The sequence below is a fragment of the Rhineura floridana genome, chromosome 11 (genome assembly GCF_030035675.1).
Source record: "Rhineura floridana isolate rRhiFlo1 chromosome 11, rRhiFlo1.hap2, whole genome shotgun sequence".
NCBI lineage: Eukaryota > Metazoa > Chordata > Lepidosauria > Squamata > Rhineuridae > Rhineura > Rhineura floridana.
The window spans coordinates 12,754,803-12,775,707 of NC_084490.1; the positions used below are offsets into that span (position 1 = coordinate 12,754,803).

Consider the following 20,905-nt stretch of genomic DNA (forward strand, 5'->3'; position numbering starts at 1 on the left):
TCTCTTTTCTTCCTTCTCTCTCTCTCTCTCTCTCTCTCTCTCTCTCTCTCTCTCTCTCTCACACACACACACACACACACACACACAGACCTAGATTACCCAACTCACACATCCACCTCTCGCAGTCCCTGGTCCTATTGAGAACATTCCAGAGAAGTGTCTGTATTAAAAAGCAATTTTCTAACAATTAACTCCCGTTCAGGTACATCACCAGGTGACCCTGGGCCACAGGTTCTCAAACTGTGGCTTTTAACTTGAACAGCTCTCCAGGGTTCATGCACAAGTGAATCAAAGGGATCCAGGTATGAGTGATCACTGTGCAGCAAAATGAAGGACTGAAATGGGCATGCAGTTAAGACCCATTGTAGATGTGTTCAAATCCCAGTTTGGGGAAGGACAATAACTCATTGATAAAGCATCTGATTTACATGCCAAAGGTCCCAGGTTGAATCCCTGCAACCAGTAGTGCAGTGGCAAATTCAGAAGTGCAGGGTCCCTTCATGATAGGCACAGCCACACACCCTTCTCCCCCCTTTTGCTGCTGTGTTGAGAATGAGATCCTTGTTAATGTCTTCTTCCACAGCAACAGACATCCCTAGGAGCCAATCAGCATGAAAGGGGAGTGTATTAGTTACTGAGAAGAGTCTTCTCAGTGGCTGATTCACCTCCTTTCACTCCGATTGGCTCCACTCAGCAGGAAAGGACAAGGAAGTATGTTGGAAGACTCTTCTCAGTAGCTAATACACGCCCCTTTCATGCTGATTGGCTTGTAGGATGTTGGAGATAAAGGGATCATGCTCCCAAAAAAGTAAGGGGTCTAAGACCCCCTGAGACCCTGGACAACTACACGCCTGCTGGCATCTCCAGTTAGGTCTGGGAATGTCCCCTGTCTGGAACCCTGGAGAGCTGCTGGCAATCAGCACACACAATACTGAACTAGATGGGTCGATAGTCTGACTCAGTATAAAGCAGCTTCCTGCATTCCTATGCTTCTCACATCAGCACCGTACATTTAAAGCACATTGCTTCCCCCAAAGAATCCTGGGAACTGTCATTCATTCCTCACAGGGCAAAAAGCCCCAACACCCTTAGCAAACTATAGTTTCCCAGTATTCTTTGGGTGAAGCTACGTGCATTAAATGTATGCTGTGGGTATGACCTCAGTCAGCTGACCACAAGAACCAATCCTGTTCTACCAGGCGCTAAAAAAAACCTCAACTTCAGTGTTTGTGCTTCACTCTGAATAAAAGAGGTCATATGTACCGGAATTAAGTCATATATCTCTGTCCCAAGAAGTTAGTTACCGTTGTAGGAGATACTGCTGTTTTTGGATCAGGTTTTTTACTAAAGTTGGATCGTATTGTGATATGATTCCTGGCCCTTTTCGTGCTGAACTACAACTCCCATTGTTCCTGGCCATGCTGCACAAGGGGTTTGGACAGGTGGACAGGACAAAACACCTGTCAATCATGTAATACCATAATGATGTCATGTGACTGAGAGGCAGGTTGTCCAACCCACCTCTCAGCACTGGCCTATGGGGATGGAACCAAAATGGTTCCCCACCCCTGTATTCTATCATGTTATCTTTGTGAGCCCCCAGAAAACTATATTTCAGGTACCCAATATCAACAGCATAAATAATAGCAGCAATAGCAACAGCCACCCTAAAGCCCCTCAAGAAAGGAGGCGGAAGCACACTAAACTCTCCATTGCCACCTTTGATGAGAAAATATCTCGTTGTTCAGCTTTTTATTTTTACTGTTTAAACAATCAAAGAGAAGCCATGCCTACTGCAAAAGGCCCTTATAGCAGCAGTTCCACACGTCATCAGGTAAGTGCCCCAGATCTGGAGAAGTGCCGAAAGAAACCTTTCCTCCAAAAATCAGAAACCTAGAACATTCTGCCTGACTCAGGCTCACTTCACCCGCAACATCTCAGCACAGCTGCTGCTAAAGCTACTATCACAATCCAGATTTTGGCATCTCCATCACGCTCTAGAGACAGGGCTCCTCTGAGGCCTTGGCCTGCGGAGCTGAGATATCAGTCTCCTTTCACCAGACAGGCCTTCAGAACTAAGGAGGAAGTGGTGCTTGCAGAGTAGTATTCAGGACAGGTAAGGCTTGCTTGCTTGTTTTCACTCTTCCCCTGTCCAAATTCCTCACCATGGAGAGGCAGCCCTCTTGGAGTGGGGGGTGGGGGTATTCCTTGTTGTAACCGCTGCATTCTACTGTCCTTCCTGGACCCAACAGTAAAACTCAGGACTCCTGATGGACTCCTGGCTAGCCCCTCGTCTTTGACCCCACTTTTTCTTCTGTCCAAGCTGGGAGCAGAAATTGATGATTATGCCTATGTTTTAATATTTACTGAAGATGGGAAAGAGAAAGACAGTAAGCTCCAAAGATGCATATGAAAGCCTCTTTATTTTCGTACATTTATATCCCACTTTTCTACCATCATGGAACCCAAAGTGGTGTAATTATGGTTGATTTGTATTGTACAATTATTACTAGCAAATTGCCTGTTTCTTGTTAGAATAATATGTACATTGTAATTCAGTCCAGTGATTGCTGCTTTTCCCCCAATTTCCTGGCCCACTAGATCTGAACTTAACGAAATGAACATGACAGATGTCATCCTTGGATCTGTCCAAACATGTGGTAAGAAATGTTTAATATGTTACTTTACATATTAAATGTTTAATATGTAAAATATTTATTCCCTGTGCTTAGCTGATCATTGTTTTTCAGTCTTGTTTGAAAATATAAAATATGTGTTTGTTTATTATGGTCATAGACCAATAGCATTCAACACAAAAATATACAATATTTCTCTCTCTTTCTTTCTCTCTCTCTCAAGAAGCCACCAAAAAAGCTATCTTGCACTGCATGGAGAAATTTGGCAACCCCCTAGGTGATAAAGGAGGCCCCTCCTTTAAACAGAATACCACATTTTCAGGAGATCTTTCTGATTAACTTCCTAGCAGAATTAGCCTCCCTCCACACTCACCGTACAGGTTACAGTGCAGAACAACAAAAATATAACGCAGTATATCAATAGCAGTAAATCCAGATCCTGCAAAAAAATAAGAACTCTGTTGTATACATAATCGCATTTTCCTGTCCTCAGACCACAGCCCATAGGAGCTGCCTCAGTCCAGGTTACACTGCTTTGTCTATTTAGCCAAGTATTGTTTTTTTCTGATTGGCAGCAGTTCTCCAGGATCCAGCTGAAGATTCTTTCTGTCACTAGTTATCAGATCCTTGTAACTGGTGATATCAGGGACTGAATCAGGGACCTTCAGCAAGCAAAGCATGTTCTGTGTCACTGAGTTATGCTTCCTCCCTGAAGCAACTGATCAACAGAAGGATAGCGAGAGTTAGGAAACCAGTTTGGGCTTGATTTTGACAGAGTGGTCCCAAAATCTTATCCAAAAGGATCTGATGGTATGTCATGGCATAAGAAGTGGGATGGGAGAGCCAGTGTGTGATGTAGAGGTCAGAGGATGGTATTCAGTGTTAATAGATATTATAGGGATGGGTGAGAATTTCGATTCAGTCTGCATTTGAAGCAGAATATATCAAATTTGCAATTTCTGAAAGAATATGAGAACCGAAACACAGCCATCCTTCGAAATTAGCATTTATTCAAATGTTGGGAAGCAGTTTGCTAACTAAACAACATTTACAAAAATGCATGTATTAGGGGGAAGTGTGCATAAAAATGAATACACGAGTGAAAATAACTTGCAAAAAGGCATGAAATGATGAGACACGGCTAGCAAAATGTGTACCTTTGTCAAAACTGCCTACAAAAATGTCTTTATTTGGAGAAATTCGCACTAAAATAGTGGAGAATTTTCATGAGGATTTTTTTTAAAAAAAACTGCAGATGGTAGAAATGTAGAGAACCAAATTTAACATTGGAAAAAGGAGAAACTGAGAGAACCGAAATAGACAGATCTTTCCATCCCTAAGATATGACTAACTTAGGTTTATTAATTTCAAGGGGTCTACTCTGAGTATGACTTTGGTATATACCACCCAGAGTGTTAGAGTTAGACTGGGGGCACTCAACTTCAAAGCCCTGCTTAGTTCCAAAGCCCAATGAATGACCCATAGACCAGTCACTGACTGAAGCTCCCTCACAGGGATGTTGTGAGAATAAAAGGAATGGGGACCAGAGATGCTCCATTCCATTGCTTGGAGGAAGGGCAGGGTGATAATAGCGTGTTTCCAAACAAAAAAGCAAGATTTCTGGAAATGTTGAAAATGTGTGTGTGTGAGAGAGAGAGGGTGGGGAGGTTAGGTTAAAAATTAAAATATTTTCTCTTGACTTCCAAGGCTGTATTTTATTTTTGTAAATTATTTTTGTAAATCGCTTTGGGACAATCCATTGTGGGGTGTAAATTTAATAAATCCTCCCTTTGGAAGGAAGGACAGGATATAAATTTAATTAATAATAAGAATAATGACAAATGCAATAATAAATAAATACATTATAAATAATAACAAATTACCGTTTGCACATGTGTAGAGGAGGGGGAAGGGGACTGCACTTGCTGGCCCCAGTCCCAAAGTCATCACCTCCTGCTGACTCAAGTCTCCTGATTTCCATATATTCATCCGAGGTGTGAAGGGAAACCTGGTGATGTCCACATAGGCTCCTCCGTGTGATCAGGAGAGAGTATGTGGCTCCTCTTTCAGTCCTTTGCAGAAGTCAGAGGGGTGGAGCTAGCTGGAGGCAACGATTCTGGGAGAGCAGTGGACATGCAAAAGGTCCTAGGTTTGATTCCCAGCATCCCCAGATAGAGCTGCGAATGCCCCCTGCCTGAAACCCTAGAGCATGGGTGGGGAACTGCCTGCCCATGGGCCAATCTCAGTCCACCTTCTGGCCTGTGAGACCATCTTGCTCACATCGCGCCTATCAGCTGATGTCACTGGACAGGGTTTAATCTATTGGCTGTGTACCTTGCACAGACAAGGCAGCAGGATTTAATCCCCGCTCGTCAGCCTGCATTTACAACTTGTTCTCAGTTTAGGGTTATTTTACATCAAAGCCCTAAGGGAGGGTGACTAGGGGCCCTCCAGACAACCTTTTTATTATGCTTTCATGATGTTTTGTGCTCATGATGCTATTGGGACGGTCACATGCAATCCTGCTTTCAAGACTGTTTGTGCCTGGAAAAGTTTTGGGGCAGTCACACTGCTTCATTTCCACTCTCCCTTAAGGTTTCCTCCAGACCCAGATGGCTGTTTTATTGCAGGTGTATTCTGCAACATGTTCTTGACACAATAATAGTGCATTATAGGTGGTTCTGTTCTGCTTTAGGCTGTGCTGTGATGCTTCCCCAATGCTACTGCATCACTGCTGTCTAGATGTGTTACTATAGTGCAACAAAAGTGGGACAAAAAATACACCAGGATTTTTGTGGTATAAAAAGTTACAGGATTTCAGCAGGAAGTTACAGGATATGCACTGATTGGATATGAAGTGGTGTGACTGCCCCAAAACCTTTGCAGGGGCAAGCAGTTCAAAGCAGCCACGAACAGAATTAAAAGTGGGATTGGGAGAATGGCAGAGCTCAATGGCAGAGCATCTGCTTGCATTCAGAAGGTCCCAGATTCAATCCCAGGTAACTCCAGGTAGGCCTGGGAGAGAACCCTGTCTGAAACTCTGAAGAGTTGCTGCCAGTCAGTGTAGACCATACTGAGTTCGATGGACTAATGGGGTTGACTCAGGGTAAGGTAGCTTCCAGTCGTTCCAGAGTGCCCCAATAGCATCATGAGCACAAATCATCTTGAATGCACAACAAAAGGATGTCTGGAGCAGGGATGGGTGAGAATTTTGATTCAGTTTGCATTTCAAGCCAAATCTATCAAATTTGCACTTTCTGAAACAGTATGAGAACTGAAACACAGCCATCCTTTGAAATTCACACTTACATGAATTTTGCAGTGCAGTTCCCCCAGCAATGTTTACAGACATGCATATGCTAGGGGGAAGTGTGCAGAAAAAGATGTTAGTGAAAACATGCAAAAATGCATTATATGACAAGAAACAGCTTGCAAAAATGTATACATTAGCCAAAACTCCCTACAAAAATGTGTTTATTAGGAGAAATTCACACTAAAATGCTGGTGAATTTTCACGAGGATTTTTTAAAAGGTTCACAAATTTACAAATGAGAAACTGAGAGAACTGAAATTGACAGATCTTTCCATCCCGAGTGTAGAGGGGCCCTAAACTGTAGCCATGCTAATTATATTGTTGCACATTCCTCTGAGGTACTAACCACAACCATGTGCTTTTATTTTTAAATGGAAACATCAGGCCACTGAAGATGGTTGAAATGCGTTTGGCTAATGGTTAAGGAGCATCCAATTCTATATGTTTTAACTGGTGTTTTGCCTTTATCAAAGTTATAAGAGTGCTGTTTTAATATTTTTACTCTTGCATCTTATGTGTGGAATTACTTTTTTGGTTGTATAAATGTAACATAGTTCTTCATCTTAACTCTTTTTCTATATAAATTGAGCAGTGATAAGGATAAGTTGCAAATTTACTTTTCTGTGTATGAAGATCAATCCACTTCTCAATTGCAGATGGAAATGGCCAATAGAACCACAGTCCAGGAATTCATCTTGGTGGGCTTTGGAGATGGGCCACAGAAACGGTTGCTGCTCCTCATCTTTTTCACCATTCTCTACATTCTCACATTGGCTGAAAACATTACAATTATCACACTGGCAACTCTGGATGCCCATTTGTCCCGGCTTCCCATGTACATCCTGTTAAGCAACTTCTCCTGGATGGAGATGTGCTATGTGACCACCACTGTGCCCCGGATGCTCTTTGATCTGGCCTCACCTACTGGGATCATCTCCTTCCATGCCTGCTTCCTCCAGTTTTACATCTTTTTCTCTTTGGGCACCACTGAATTATTCTTCCTCTCTGCCATGGCCTTAGACCGGTACTTGGCCATCTGCCACCCCCTGCGCTACCCACAGATCATGTCCCAGGATACCTGCTATGCCCTGGTGGCTGTTTGCTGGATCCTTGGCTTCCTGTGGAACATTGTCCCAGTGACTTTAATCTCCAAGTTGTCCTTCTGTGGCTCAAACATCATTGAACATTTGTTGTGTGATCCCGGACCAATTGTGTCACTGGCCTGCCCCCCACTAGGAAATGCTCCTTTCATCTGTCAGATTTTTGTGGATACTGTGGTTTTAGTCAATTTCTTCTTTGTTGTGTTATCCTATGGTGCTGTGATTCTCACACTGATGAAAATCTCTAGCCAAGGCAGTTGTCAGAAAGCCTTTTCTACCGTGTCTTTCCACTTAGCAGTGGTCACAATTTTCTACGGCTCAGTGGCAGGGGTTTACTTAGCTCCAGGTGGAGAAAGTCAATCAGATCTCACTAGGGTAGCAACAATCATCTACACTTTGGTCACACCCTTCCTCAACCCCTTGCTCTACTCCCTAAGGAACAATCAGGTGAAAGAGGCACTGGGCAGGTTGCTCAGAAGAAATGTGAGATTGAAGGGAAGAAAAACAACTGTTCAAACATAGGAAGCTATCTTCACTGTTAGAGGCTCTTCAGTATTTCAGGCAGGCGACCTTCCCAGCCCTATCTGGAGATACCGGGGATTGAAACTGGGGCCTACTTTGTGCATAGCACATAGTCTGCCATAGAACTATGGCCCTTTCCCGAGCTGTAAAGAATGGACACAGCAAGCACAAAATACCAGTCGAAGAGATAAAAGTGGTGTGTTTACAATACGGGCAAGAGGGCTGCTTTTTTCTTCTTAGTTTTTTGTCCATCTAGGATACCCAGAAACTAACCTCAGAGTTCAAGGAGGAGATTGAATGAATAATTTATTTCGATCAAAGATCAGTACATAAAAAGCATGAGTAAACAAGATATATAAAGTACATACAACCATAAGTGAGTAAAAAGCACAAAATTAAAATCAGTATAAAATTTCCTCTGTAAGGTCATTTATCATTGTTTTCTGACATGCGATAGCAGCAGCACAGAAACTAGCCACTCTTACTGTAAGAGTGGACTCCTGTCTGCCAGTAAGTGCATTAAGTAAAGCTCACCAGGTAAGTCTGGGGTGCTTTGTAAAATTGGGGTAATAAATGAGTGGCAGAGATCCCTATAAAAGGTACAATGCAATAAAACGTGACCTACAATTTCCACTTCCTCCATTCCACATGGACAGACCCGTTTGTGATAAGGTACCCTTTATATCTTCCCTCCAAGAGGGTGGATGGGAATACATTAAACCTGGCAGCTGTAAAAGCTCTTCTATATTTGAAATGGAAATGGACTGTCTCCAAGTCGATTCCAACTTATGGGAGACTCTACGAATAGGATGTTCATGGTAAGCGGTATTCAGAGGGAGTTTACCATTGCCTTCCTCTGAGGCTGAGAGGCACTGACTGGCCCAAGGTCACCCAGTGAGCTTCATGGTTGTGTGGGGATTTGAACCCTGGTCTTCCAGGTCATAGTCCAACACCTTAACCACTACACCACACTGGCTTTCCTTCTACATTTAGGGATATTCAAATTTGTTAAGTACTGCATGGGCACCAGTACTCAGGGTGCCTACCACCAAGACTCAAATGATTTTGTAGATCTATACCCCAAATTCGCTGTTGGATAGTGGTTTTTGCTTTAGCATATCCAAGAGTGAGAAGAGCACAAGGGGTAAAGCCCAGATTTTGCAATTTCACAAACAGCGAGCTTTTCCATCTTGATTGATGTGCATCAATCAGTGTCAAAGGGGTCAAACCCACAGGAGAAAAAATCAGCTTCAACCAATAATGAAGCCTAAGAATCCAAGCACGGGCTTCAATAGAGATTAGCTCTCCTTCTAAATGAAGAAACACATTAGGCACACAGCTTGGAACTCCCAGCACAGCTCTCAGAAACTTAATCTGTGCGACTTCAAAAGGGGGCCAAGTTATCATATGCACATAACTGGGTGCCATATAACATCTTTGAAATAGCCTTTGCTATAAACACCTGGAAGGCTGAAGGCACATATTGCCCCCCCCCCTTTGTGTAAAAGAACTGGAGCAAGGCCTCTGAGCATTCCCAGTAGCATTTTTTTGATTGTGCTGTCCAGGAGCCCAATGCATGGAAAGTTACACCCAGATAGATGTAAGATGCATCCTGTTTAATGGGATGATTCATCATTCATTCATTGGTGATCACTCATGACCGAGTAAGATTGTCTTCCAAAATAAAGTCTTTAACAGTGGGTGCGTAAGTGACCGTGGAGGCCAATCCTAGATCCACACAACCTCCTACAGTGAGGACATAGGTTTCTAGATGGAAGACGGTTGCGATGAGGATTTGTTTGACATGCCTTCCACTTGGCTCATTTGACCCTTTTGCTCTGTATTCCTGCTTCTTCAAAGTCCATAGCACCTTTGATAATAGCTGACCTCCATTTGGAATGCTCATGGGTGCTTTCTCCTCCTCGTGGAGAAAACGAATATTTTGGACTTGTCATAATTAATCGTCAGGCCTTCCTTATTGCAATGGGAGTCCAGGGCTTTGAAAAGGCGTCTCAGACCTATACTTGTCTGGGAGAGAAACACGGCATCATCAGTATACAAAAAGATTGACAGAGCTCTATTAGCCAATCTTGGTGGATGCGAGTTAACTTCCGCTCCCTAGTTAATATAAAAATTAAATAAAGTTGGGGCAAGTATGCACCCTTGTTTAACACCATTAAAAGTTGGAATGGGATCAGATAATTGGCCAGCACGATTGCAGCTAATCCTCATGCAGGTGTTTTCATATAGTTTATGAATAAGAGTTAACAAGCGTCTGTCAATGTTGGTAGCCTCACATTTTTCCCACAGTCTACCCCTCTGAATCAAATCGAAGGCTGATTTGAAATCAATAAAGGCTGAATAGAGAGCTATATAGTAGAGCACCCTGACCTGAAACCAGCCTGTTCATCTTCTAATCTCTCTCAGCTGTGCCCGCCAGGTTTCTCTGTGCAGCAGCAGGCGAGACCTGGGGGGCGGGGAGGTGGAGTTGCAGTGGTCTATCATGATACCATTTCCCTGACCAGGTGCCCTATCCCACAGTATCCAGGGTTCAAGTGTGTGTATCTGAAGTTGAGTGGTCGGGACAGAATAGGGATTCTGTTGGTGTACCGCCCACCCCGCTGCTCAACAGTCTCCCTTCCTGAGCTAGCCGGGGTGGTCTCGGGGTTGATGTTGCAGTCCCCTCGGCTTGTGGTGCTAGGGGACTTCAACATCCATGCCGAGGCCACCCTGTCTGGAGTGGCTCAGGACTTTATGGTCTCCATGACAGCCATGAGTCTGTCCCAAGTAATATCTGGCCCCACTCATGTTGCTGGCCACACCCTGGACCTTGTTTTCTGTGTGGAGGGGAATTATGGTGATCTTGGTGTGGAGGAACTTTCTGTAGTTCCATTGTCATGGACAGACCACTACCTGGTTGGGTTTAGACTCACTGGGACTCAGAACCTCTGCAGGGGTGGGAGACCGATTAGGATGGCCCGCCCCAGGAGGCTGATGGATCCGGATGGTTTCCTGACGGCTCTTGGGGATTTTCCTGTCACCTCAGCAGGCGATTCTGTCTAAGCTCTGGTTGACCTCTGGAATAGGGGAATGGCCAGGGCGGTGGACACGATCGCTCCTGAGCATCCCCTCTCACGAAGTGGAGCCAGACCAGCCCCCTGGTTTACCAAGGAGCTGGCGGTGATGAAACGAATGAGACGGAGTCTGGAGCAACGTTGGCAGAAGACTCAAAGCGAGTCTCATCGAACATGGGCTAGAGCCTATTTGAAGGCCTACTCCGTGGCAGTATGGGCAGCAAAGAAAGCATTCTTTTCTGCCACTATTGTGTCTGCAGGGAGCCGTCCAGCGGAGCTGTTTCAAGTGGTCAGAGGTCTTTTACATCTTGGCCCCCATAGGGATAATATAGACCATTCAACAGACCGCTGCCAAGAATTTGCACGGCACTTTGCAGATAAAATCACTCAGATTCATTCCGACTTGGATGCTATAGTTGATACAGTCTCAGTGGATGTAACCTTGGCTCCTGCCTGTCCATTAATAATGGATTCTTTTCAATTTGTACAGCCTGAGGATGTGGACAGGATCCTTGGAGAGGTGAGAGCCACCACATGTTTTCTAGACCCCTGCCCTTCCTGGCTCATTAAATGTGTCAGAGAGGGACTGGCTGAGTGGGTGAAGGGAGTGATCAATGCCTCCTTACAACAAGGCAGAGTTCCAGTGTGCCTAAAGGAGGCAGTTGTAAGGCCTTTGTTGAAAAAGTCCTCCCTGGATCCCTCCATAATGGATAATTATCGGCCAGTGTCCAATATCCCATTTTTGGGCAAGGTAATAGAGAGTGTGGTGGCCTCCCAGCTCCAGGGATTCCTGGATGAAACGGAGTATCTAGAACCATTTCAGTCTGGTTTCAGGCCTGGTTATGGGACGGAGACGGCTTTGGCCACCTTGGTGGATAAGGGGAGTGTGTCCCTGTTGGTTCTGCTGGACTTCTCAGCGGCTTTCGATACCATCGTCCATGGTATCCTTCTGGGCCGCCTTGCTGGGATGGGACTTGGGGTCACTGTTTTACAGTGGCTCCGTTCCTTCCTGGAGGGACGAACCCAGAAAGTGGTGCTGGGGGATTCCTGTTCGACTCCTTGGCCGTTGGCCTCAGGGCTCAGTTTTGTCCCCCATGCTATTTAACATCTACATGAAACCACTGGGAGAGGTTGTCCGGGGATTTGGGGTTCGGTGCCATCAGTATGCTGATGACACCCAACTCTACTTCTCCTTTCCACCTAACTCCAAGGAAGCTGTCTTGGTTTTTAAACTGGTGTCTGTCATCAGTGGTGGACTGAATGAGGGCGAACAAATTGAAGCATAATCCAGACAAGACAGAGGTGCTCCCGGTCAGTCGAAAGGCAAATCAGAGAATAGGGATTCAGCCTGTGCTGGATGGGATTACACTCCCCCTGAAGATGCAGGTTCGCAGTTTGGGTGTGCTCCTGGACTCAGCTTTAAATTTGGAGGCCCAGGTTTCTCCAGTGGCCAGGAGTGCTTTTGCACAATTAAGATTAGTGCACCAACTGTGCCCGTTCCTTGAGCCGTCTGATCTGGCCACGGTGACACATGCCTTAGTTACATCCCATTTAGATTACTGTAATGCGCTCTACGTGGGGCTGCCTCTGAAGACTGTTCGGAAACTTCAGTTGGTGCAACGTGCTGCAGCCAGAATGTTAACTGGGGCTGGTTACAGGGACCATACGACTCCCCTGTTACAAAAGCTCCACTGGTTGCCACTCTGTTTCCGGACTTCAAAGTGCTGGTGATGACCTATAAAGCCCTATATGGCTTAGGTCCATGCTGTCTGTCAGACCGTATCTCCCTATATGAGCCTGCCCGGGCCCTGAGATCCTCAGGAGAGGCCCTTCTCTCAATACCTACGTCCTCACAAGCACGACTAGTGGGGACACGAGATAAGGCCGTTTCGGTGGCTGCCCTGAGGCTTTGGAACTCCCTTCCTAGGGAAGCAAGAATGGCCCCCTCCTTATAGTCCTTCCGTCAGCAAGCAAAGACTTTTTTATTTCAACAAGCCTTTGGAACTGAAAGCTGTTAAGGACAGGTCTTGAAGGGTGCTGCATTGCTGTTGCCTAACTGTATTATTTTAAACTGAGTTTGAATTATTTTAACTGTATGTATGAATGGTTTTAATACTGTAAATTGTTTAATTTGATTTTAATATAGACTTTTGTATGTTTTTAATTATATGTGTGCTTTTATCTGGAAGCCGCCGTGAGTTCCAGTTTTGGAAAAAGGGCGGGGTAAAAATAATGATAATAAATAATAAATTAATAAATAATAAATAAATAAATAAATATGTTTTATTGTTCTAGCCAATTTAGTAGCTTCTCATCTAAATGGCTGGCATATACTTTATTTACCAGTAATACTTGACAGGCTGATAGGTCTATAATTTGCAGGGTCTGATCTTTTCCCTCTTTTATATATAGGAACAATAATAGCAAGTCCCCAATCCTCTGGGATACACGCTGTGCAATCAATACAGGTGAACAGGGTCGCTAGAACCGGAGCCCACCACGCTATATTGGCTTTAAGCAACTCAGGTGGGATATTATCCCCTCCAGGGGATGTAGTCATTTAGGGTCTCAGGTTCTTAGACCCCTTACTTTTTTGGGAGCCAGGTCCCAGCAGGGCTCCCTACATCTCCAGCATCCTATGAACCAATGAGCATGAAAGGTTTCTGGAGGTTTCTTGTACCAAGACAAAGCTTTGGACCAGCATGCTAGTAGGACACCTTCTAGAGAGTGGTCCCTAATATCATGGAGGTAATATGATTTGGAGTGAGTATGTATATTTGGTATGTGTTATTGTTTATTTTAATTAGTTTTTAAAATATTTTTAAATACCTATTTTTAAGAGTCTTTCATAATTTTAACGTTTGTTTTTGTAAACTGCTTTGAGCTTGTATTACAATCAAGTGGTATATACTTGTTAAATAAAATAAATATAAATAAATGTCCTGGGGATAGAGTAGTCATAGTGATTCTTAAGAGAGAAAGCCTTCTTGATAAGCCATGCAGATTAAAATAAAAGCCATCAAGCACACTGGGGGCCTGGGGAGATCCTATTTTCATAACTCTCCTCTACCACTTGACAAATAAGCTCTCTTAAACATAGTGGTTTTTAAAAAGCAGATATTTGGCTTTGTGCTGCACTCTGGAGACAATATCCCACTGAGGCTTCTTCCTATGGTGTCATAATAGCAACCTTCTCCTTGGGGTGACATCTTCAGAGCTTGAGGGAATCTGAAGCTTAGAGCTGGGTAGATATGTCTGTGGAGCAGGTGAGCCTTCTATGTCTTGTTTCCTTTCAAAGATCTCCCTTTTTAAGTTGCTGTTCAGCTCCTCAGCTTTCTTCAAATGGTTTGAAAGACATGGATGCTTAGGCATGATTAAAGTAGTGATTTGGAAGGAGGGACTTTATGATTGTTATAATTTAATATTAATAAAACTGTACTAGGGGCTGTTGTATATAGATTAAAAAAACAAGTCTGCACTCACAGACTTACAATCTAAATTAAAATATAACATAAAGGGGGAGGGTTCTTGTGGGGACAATACTGCATTTGAGGATAGAGCACTGGAGAATCCTTTGGCAACTGTCTCTTCAGTCATTTTGGAAGTCCTAAAATGACTATGATACCAAGTTCCTTCTCCCCCCGCTGATGAATTTCACCTAAAAGAACCTGGTCTCAGGGTGTGGTCTGAAGGTACATAACGTAGTCACTTTGCTGAAGCTAAGCAGGTTTGGCTCTAGTCAGGGTCTGCATGGAATGCCACCTTGAGTTGCATGATGGAAGAATAGAAAGGTGAGATATACATGTAATCAATCAATAATATGTGGTAGAAGAAATGCCAAAGGGTTCAACCTCCTGTGCCAGATCGAGAAATTTGTAACCATTCTTCGAACTGTCTAAAAGGGGCCCATCAAGGAGACACAGAACAGCCATTTGAGCAGTCATTGAAAGAAGCATTTGGAGGAGTTTAAAAAAATTAGGATGCCCTTTAGGATAAATGGAGGGAAAACCTTCCTAATTGCAAGAAAGGCGGGACTGTGAAAGTTTAAGATCAAGAGAAAGAGGAATTTCTACCCAGATGAAGGCAGCTACTGTTTTAAGATATGGTCAGTGTTTTCCTGTATTCTGGACTTGGCATCCTTGCTAGTTTCATCTGCACTCTCTGCACATCAGCCACCTCCTTTTGGATTGCACAATATTTGGATTAATAGCTGAAGGATGGAGGATGCCCTAGGATATGGTGAGGGGCGTGACTTCCAAGAGCTTCATATAAACTGAGTTTTTCAAAGAAAGATTTAAATGTGGTACATAAAGAGTTATTTCATAATTCATTTAGAAAAGTGTGTGGGAGGGGAAAGCTAACTTAGTGTGCTATTATTTGATACCTTTCACTCCTGTGTCTGGCTGGTGCAGTCGATGAACAACTACTGCCTTGAAACATTTCATCTGGAGATCTGTCTCTAAATCCAAGAAATGTAACAGCAATGACTATATTTCTCCTCTTCCTTTTCCTGTACAGTCAACTACTATATTCTATTTCCAGTGTTTAGAGTGCTGATGCTTATATAGCCAAAACGACACCGCCCATGCCCAAAATGGAGGTATCAGCAAGCTTGGTTTGCAGAAGTACAAAATGAGTTTTTAAAAATTTATTTGAGGTTGCCGGGGGGAATCTCCAAACACAGAGCAATCGAGCATGCTCAGGGGCTACAGAATGCTAACTGACTGTTGGGGGGAATGGAAAAGGGGAAAGGATGATGTAGAGTGGCTGACATCCTGAACAACAGCACTCCACACTGCAATATGCTATTGAAGGTACCACTTGTTCTGTTTCTTGCGGGCAAACATCTGTGATCCAGACATCTGGAAATTCCAAAGGACTGAAATGGGAGGAGAATTTCAGATTGTGATGTCTGGTTATTTTCATTCTCCTAGCAGTAGGTGATTTAAAGAAAGCTGATCTTGGTTGTATTAAACCAGCCTTCCCAATCTGGTGACCCCTGGATGCTTTGGACCAGCCTTTCCCAACCTTTGGGTGCCCAGATGTTGCTGGACTACAATTCCTATCAGCCCCAACCAGCAACATCTGGAGACTCAAAGGCTGGAAAAGGCTGCTTTGGACTACAACTCCCATCCACCCCAGCCTGCATGACCAATGGTCAGGGATGATGGGAGCTGTTCTCTAACAATATCTGGAGGGCCAAAGATTGGGAAAGGCTGATTGAAACTATAACAGGTGGTCCTTTGAGCATCTGCCTTTTCCCTCCCATCTGTTTTCCATCACTATTGCCCCACTTCATTCTTTCTTTCTCCAGTGAACTCTGTTCCTGGTGATGATAATGCCTTACATTGTGTGTTCTGCATACAGTTACATGAACAGTATAACAAATAAATGCCAGCAGACAGAATCACACAGCAGAGCACATAGATGTCTTATTTTCACATACATACAGCATTAGCAGGACATGCAAAGGCCAGGACGGAACAGCCAGGCAGGGAAGGGATTATTTTCACTGTTCTGTTCCTTCATTGTTACTCTGGTTTGCCCTGACTTCCATCCTACTCATCCTGAAATCTGATTCAACTAGGAGAATTTCTAAATATGAATTCTGGGTTTCAAGTATGTGAAATTGGCTATAGCTTTCACTTCCTTCCATTAATTTGCTTCATTTCCCCACTCTATGTTACTGATGAAACCCTGCATGGATTTTTTTCCCTTTGTGGCATGTTTTTGGCACACCCGTGCTGGCCTACAAATTGATAAAATACTACAAAAAAGAATTTTGCTCACATCAAGATTGCTTTCCTGTGGTGTTTTATCCATCTGCAGATGAACGTATTAAATATATCACCTATATGGAAACAGTTCCCCCAGTCCCACTTTTTATAAATACAGGTTTAGATATTTCTGCCTCTCATTCTGCAAAACTCCCTAAACTTTTTAAGAATGTTTTCAAATTTGTTTTGTTTTAATATACTTTAAAGTCTGTTTTTATGATGTTTTACAGTGTTTTTATTGCTTTTGTTTGCTGCCCTGGACTCGTACTGGGAGGAAGGGCAGGATATAAATCAAATAAATAAATAAATAGACTTCCACCCCATTCCTTGGAACAACATGCCTCTGACCCCAAAGCTCCTCCAGTTGTACGTCTGGCTGCTCAGCCAGTTCAGCTGATTTTAAAATCCCACTTGTGTAACCTTCTACTGGGAACTACAGTTCCCAGGATTCCTGGGAGGGATGCCATACACTGTAAATGTGTGCTAAATGCAGGGGTGTAGTCACTCAGGGTCACGGGGGGGTCATAGACCCCTTATTTTTTTGGGAGCAGGATCCCAACCAGATCCCTATGTATGAGCCAGTCATCATGGAAAGGGAGCGTGTTAGCCACTGAGAAGAATCCTTGCATGCTGATTGGAGGCAATCAGAGTGAAAGGAGGCAAGTCAGCCACTGAGAAGACTCTTCTCAGGAGCTAACACACAGCCTCCCCGAAGATTGGCTTTTAGGGATTTCTGCTGTACTAGAGTGTGGACTCAGAGCAAACACAAAGAGCAACGGAGATGAGGGAAAGGGGACGTGGCTGTGAGAAGAAGTGGCTGTGACTATCATGAAGGGGTCCTGTACTTTTGAATTTGCCACTACACTACTGGTTAAATGTGCTTTCAGTGTATGGTGTGGATGCAGTGTCGTTATTGTCAGAGCCCTCTTCTGATTCCCCAACCCCCAATTCTAGATGTAAGCAGGGAAGATGATATTATTGGCCCTGATCTTGTGCCTTTTAACAACAGCTTGACATGCAGAAGTTAGACAGGTAAAGCTTTTTTTGACCTGAGGTTCTTCCAGGTAGAAGCGTAATATTAAAAAAGCATCATTCAGATATTGTAGATGGGTTATGGTCAACAGGCTTTTCATTGTTGTTTTCTTTCCACAGAAAGGGTAAATTCAGATTAATTACTACAAATGTATGGTGTGTAGTTACTAAATTAATACAAGGTTTAGTAATCTTGGTATAGGATTGAAGAATTACTAGTTTGTTTTTCAGCATTCAGTTATGTTGATGCAGTTGAATTTGAGAAGTTCTGCCTGTGGCCTGGCAAAGATTCACTCATAAACACAACTCACTATTTAAAGCAGTGGCCATAAAGCAATGGTGAAATAATCCAGAAGCATCCAGTAACCTGTTCTTCAAAATGATTCTTTGCTTCTACAGGAACGACAAATCGATCTCACCAACATCACCGGCCACAAAGTGACTGAGTTTGTCCTCCTGGGCTTCCCTTCTTTATCACCGGCATTGCGCTTGCTCCTCTGCTCCATTCTCTCAACTGGCTATGTCTTCACAATACTGGGGAACCTGTGCATCATCTGGGCAGTGCTCAGAGACACCCATTTGTCCCGCCTCCCCATGTACATCCTCTTGGGCAACTTCTCCGGGCTGGAGATGTGCTACGTCACCTCTACAGTACCTCGGATGCTCATTGATGTGGCCTCCCCGCCAGGGGTCATCTCTTTCCGTGACTGCTTCTTGCAGTTCTATTTCTTCTTCTCCATGGGGGCAACTGAGTGCTTTTGCCTCTCCAGCATGGCCTTAGACCGGTACTTGGCCATCTGCCACCCACTTCGCTATCCAATGCTCATGTCCCCCCAATTTTGCTGCACCTTATCGGCTTGCTGCTGGGTCTCTGGTTTCTTGTGGTATCTCGTGCCCATCATTCTCATTTCCCAGCTCCCATTTTGTGGCCCCAACATCCTGGATCACTTTATATGTGACCCAGGCCCTCTTCTAGCTGCTTCCTGCAGCCCAGCACCCCTCACACAGATGACCTGCTATGTCCTCAGTTCCCTCATCATTTTTGCTACCTTACTCTTCATTGTGACCTCCTATGGCACAGTTCTGCAGACGGTCCTAAAGCTTCCCTCTGCTGCAGGTCGTCGCAAGGCGTTTTCCACTTGCACCTCCCACCTGGCCGTGGTCAGCTTGTTTTATGGCTCCGTCATGGTCACCTATGTCAACCCAGGATCTTCTGGTGGGAGTAATAAGGTGGTGACTGCCTTCTACTCCATGGTGACCCCTCTTCTCAACCCACTCATCTACAGCTTGCGAAACAAAGAGATGATAGCGGCACTAAAGAGGACATTGATTCAAGGATGTTGAGAGCCTCCAGTGCAAATCTTAGTGGGTGATCATGGGCAAGTCATTCTCCCCCTGCCTAACCTACCTCACAGGGTTCTTATGAGGTTCAAATGCTGCCTTGAGCTCCTTGAGAGAAGGTTGGAGTACAAATGTAACAGCACACAGACAGGTGGATGAGGGATTCTGAAGAGAAACACAGGGCCTGGTCTTTGCTACAGCTATTGTCAGCCAATATTAGTGGCTATCTGAACATAAACCACGTGCAGAGCTTTTTCGATTAAGCAGTTTCTAAATCTTCTAAATAAATTAATAAACAGTTTTTGGTGCTGGTTTTTAACAATTCTCTTTTAATTGTGTCTTAGTGATATTTTTGCTTTTCAGTGTACAAGAGTGTCGTTGTGGATTTTAAATTCTTGATTTTGAATGTGTTACAATTGTTTTTGTGTTCTGCTGTCTCGTGAAGACACTTATCCTAAAAGTCAGGGAAGATGGTTGTAAATCTTTTAATAAACAAACAAAACATTGTGTGTAGAGTATTTTTGCCATTTTTGTTCAATTTCTACCCTTCCTGTTCAAGCCCAAGAACAAACTGTATTTAGTTATTTACAGCACAATCCTGACCAAGGCCCCTATCTGCGCTACACATTTAAAGCAGTATCATACCTCTTTAAACCGTCATGGCTTCCCCTAAAACATCATGGGAACTGTAGTTTGTTAAGGTTGCTGACTGTTGTTGGGAGACCCCTATTCACCTCAGGGCTACAATTCCCACTCTGAAAATTGTAGCTCTATGGTGGAAATAGGGGTGTTTCCTAACAACTATCAGTCTTAACAAACTACAGTTTTTGGGATTACTTGGGGGGAGGAGTAATGACTGTTTGAAGTGGTATGATACTTGTTTAAATGTACAGTGCAGATGGGGCCCATGTCTACATAGCAGTAAGTCAATTTGAATTCAACAGAGCCTACTCCAAGGTAAGTGTGGTTAGGATTGCAATTTTAGTTATTTATTGGATATATATATAGTTAGTCATCCATCACTAAATATTCTTTGGGTAGCATGGAAACAAAATAATGCTAAAATAAAATATATTGTGTAAAATCAACAAGAATAAAACACAACAGATAAATCCACCATTCAACACAGACAGAATAAAACTCCTGGATATTAAAGATCTTCACCAGGTGCCAAAAAGATCCCAAATATCTGATATAATGAAGGGCAGGTAAGGAACTGATGATGATGATGGGTCCAGGCATGCCTCTCTGGGGAATATATTTAATACTCAAGGTAGCATTACCACACAAGTCCTCTCCGTGGTAGACACCCACTTCACTTGGCAAGGCACCCAGAGCAGGTTGAGGTATGAATAGCCTCCTTTGATAGCCGTTGAGGATGGCTGGTAATTATATTGACATAGCAAACTAACATGTCAGTGAGAAGGCTGGGCTAACACTCTTCTCCCTAACACGGTAGTTTTCTATGCAGAGGGAATTTTTATGTGTTTGTAATGGAACAGGACTAGCTCAAGACATTTGCTCCTGGGACAAAGGACAAGATGGGGTCCTTCTCCAATTCCATGTGCAGACGCCAATGGACTGGCAGTGGCCTCTTACTTCAACACTAGCAATGGGAAAGTAGCAGGCTAAATTAGGGGCGTGACCTCAGTCATCCACGTGCCACCACTACTCCCTGTCCTCTACAGCTGGCTCACTCTCAAATCATAGGGTAGGCCCCGTGGAGGAGCCAGTGTGCTGTTCTTCAACGGCGCCACCTAAGGATCATTCCTCCTGTTCCAGCAGGCCCTAAGACCCAACCCTTTGCTCTGAAAAAGAGAAGCGGAGAAATGCACTGGAATGTGCAAGCGTATATGTCAAGGTGTTAGTTACACTTGTGAGAATCACTGCTGTTTCTGGATCAAGTACTTGACTAACATTGGATCGTTCTGTGGTATGATTTCTGGCCTGTTTTCTTGTCTTCATCTTTTAGTGAGGCAGAGTAAGAGTTGTCCTCTTTATAGTTATTGCTGAATCAGCACCTTTAGGAATATTGTTCTGTTGCAGGTGTGGGGAACCTTTGGCCCTCCAAATGTTGCTGAACTTCCACTCCCATCATCCCTGGCCATGC

At 43.9% G+C, this 20,905-nt stretch overlaps 2 protein-coding genes across 2 annotated transcripts; both read left to right on the forward strand.

Annotated features, from left to right (window-relative positions):
- Positions 1 to 6,605: 6,605 nt before the first annotated feature.
- Positions 6,606 to 7,571, forward strand: LOC133367419 (olfactory receptor 11G2-like). The gene has a single exon (XM_061591523.1). The coding sequence runs from the start codon at positions 6,606 to 6,608 to the stop codon at positions 7,569 to 7,571; it is 966 nt and encodes a 321-aa protein (XP_061447507.1).
- Positions 7,572 to 13,896: 6,325 nt separating this feature from the next.
- On the forward strand, positions 13,897 to 18,798 carry LOC133367420 (olfactory receptor 11H6-like). The gene is made up of 2 exons (XM_061591524.1): positions 13,897 to 13,911; positions 17,854 to 18,798. Exons 1-2 carry the CDS (start codon positions 13,897 to 13,899, stop codon positions 18,796 to 18,798), a joined length of 960 nt encoding a protein of 319 aa, XP_061447508.1.
- Positions 18,799 to 20,905: the final 2,107 nt, after the last annotated feature.

What these genes read in the sequence shown, in the direction of transcription:
- LOC133367419 (XM_061591523.1), top strand. Translation starts at nt 6,606, where the DNA reads ATGGAAATGGCCAATAGAACCACAGTCCAGGAATTCATCTTGGTGGGC.